This window comes from Mauremys mutica, chromosome 17 (assembly GCF_020497125.1).
Source record: "Mauremys mutica isolate MM-2020 ecotype Southern chromosome 17, ASM2049712v1, whole genome shotgun sequence".
NCBI lineage: Eukaryota > Metazoa > Chordata > Testudines > Geoemydidae > Mauremys > Mauremys mutica.
The window spans coordinates 27,844,073-27,845,448 of record NC_059088.1 but is presented as its reverse complement, the minus strand read 5'-3'; the positions used below and the strand labels follow the sequence as shown (position 1 = coordinate 27,845,448).

The 1,376-nt window shown below is 48.2% G+C and overlaps 1 protein-coding gene across 1 annotated transcript; it reads left to right on the top strand.

The window, feature by feature from the left end:
* LOC123351510 (claw keratin-like) lies at positions 1 to 642 on the top strand. Its single transcript, XM_044990893.1, has one exon. It carries the CDS (start codon positions 58 to 60, stop codon positions 640 to 642), a length of 585 nt encoding a protein of 194 aa, XP_044846828.1. The 5' UTR covers positions 1 to 57.
* The last annotated feature ends 734 nt before the right edge of the window (positions 643 to 1,376 follow it).

Below are 1,376 nucleotides of genomic sequence, written 5' to 3'. Positions count from 1 at the left end.
CCTTTTCTCTACTCTATTCTCCCTTGTGTGTTTCAGGTTTACCTCCATCACAGAAAGATGTCTTGCTCCAGCCTGTGCAATCCAGAATGCGGGGTGGCCCGTCCCAGTCCAGTTTCTGGAAGCTGCAACGAGCCGTGCGTTAGGCAGTGCCCTGACTCTGAAGTGCTCATCAGACCATCACCGGTTGTCGTGACCATTCCAGGACCAATTCTCAGCACTTTCCCTCAGCAGAGTGAAGTGGCAGCCGTTGGAGCACCTGTGGTCGGATCTGGCTATGGGGGCTCATTCGGTTATGGGGGATTGAACGGCTATGGAGGCCCTTACGGAGGATTGTATGGTTACGGGGGATTAGGTGGTTATGGGGGCCGTTATGGTTATGGGGGATTGTGTGGTTACGGGGGAGGTTACGGGAGAGGTTACGGTTACGGGGGACTGTGCGGTTACCGGGGAGGTTATGGAGGATTGTGTGGTTACGGGGGAGGTTACGGTTATGGGGGATTGAGTGGTTATGGGGGCCGTTATGGTGGACTGTGTGGTTATGGAGTGGTTATGGAGGAGGTTACGGAGGATCGTGTGGTTACGGCGGAGGTTACGGTTATGGGGGAGCATGCGGTTCTGGGGTATCTTGCCATAGGTACCTGAGTGGAAGCTGTACACCATGTTAAACCTGCAGGAATATCAATGGTAAAAGAAAAGACCAGGAAATGAACAACAAGCTCTAGATTCAGACAGAGATTCCAGAAGTGCTGGGCAGGCACGGCTCCACTTGAATTCAATGCGAGCTGTGTCTGCTCAGCATCTTTGTCTCAGAGAGCGATTTCTGATATTATGCTTATAAACTCTTTCTGCCAATGCTTTCCCAACCACGTGCTTATTCTCTTAGTCACACGTGGACTCATTCTGAATGACACTCAGGCTGCTTGCACTAACCCTGCAGTGTGAGGGAAACAGGGAAATTAAGACAGGCATCAGTTGTATTTATTATCACTTTAATTCGTTTGTCCAACTCTGAACCTGCAACAAAGGAAAAAGAACATCTTGCCTGAAATGCATCCCAAGGAAGCGGGTGATCCGTCACAGCCCTTTCGGAAATAGCTGAAATAGATTCTTTCTGCTCTGTGTTAGTTCTTTCTTTAACTGTGTATTGCAAATTTCATTCATATTAAAAACTATGCTGCATCATAATATTGGTCTTCTCGTTTTCCTTGTTCCTTCCTCCTTGTTCAAAAATCATACTGGATGAAATTCATCCCTATAGAGCAGGGAGCACCAGATACCTCTCAAGTTGCAACTTTTGAAGACATGGAGAGATAGGAGAGTAAAGCCCTTTAAGTGGTTCATAGCATTATGCAGGCCCTCTGCACAGGGGTGGAGTT

Excerpts from the sequence above, each read along its gene's own strand:
- LOC123351510 (XM_044990893.1), top strand. The coding sequence starts at position 58 with ATGTCTTGCTCCAGCCTGTGCAATCCAGAATGCGGGGTGGCCCGTCCC.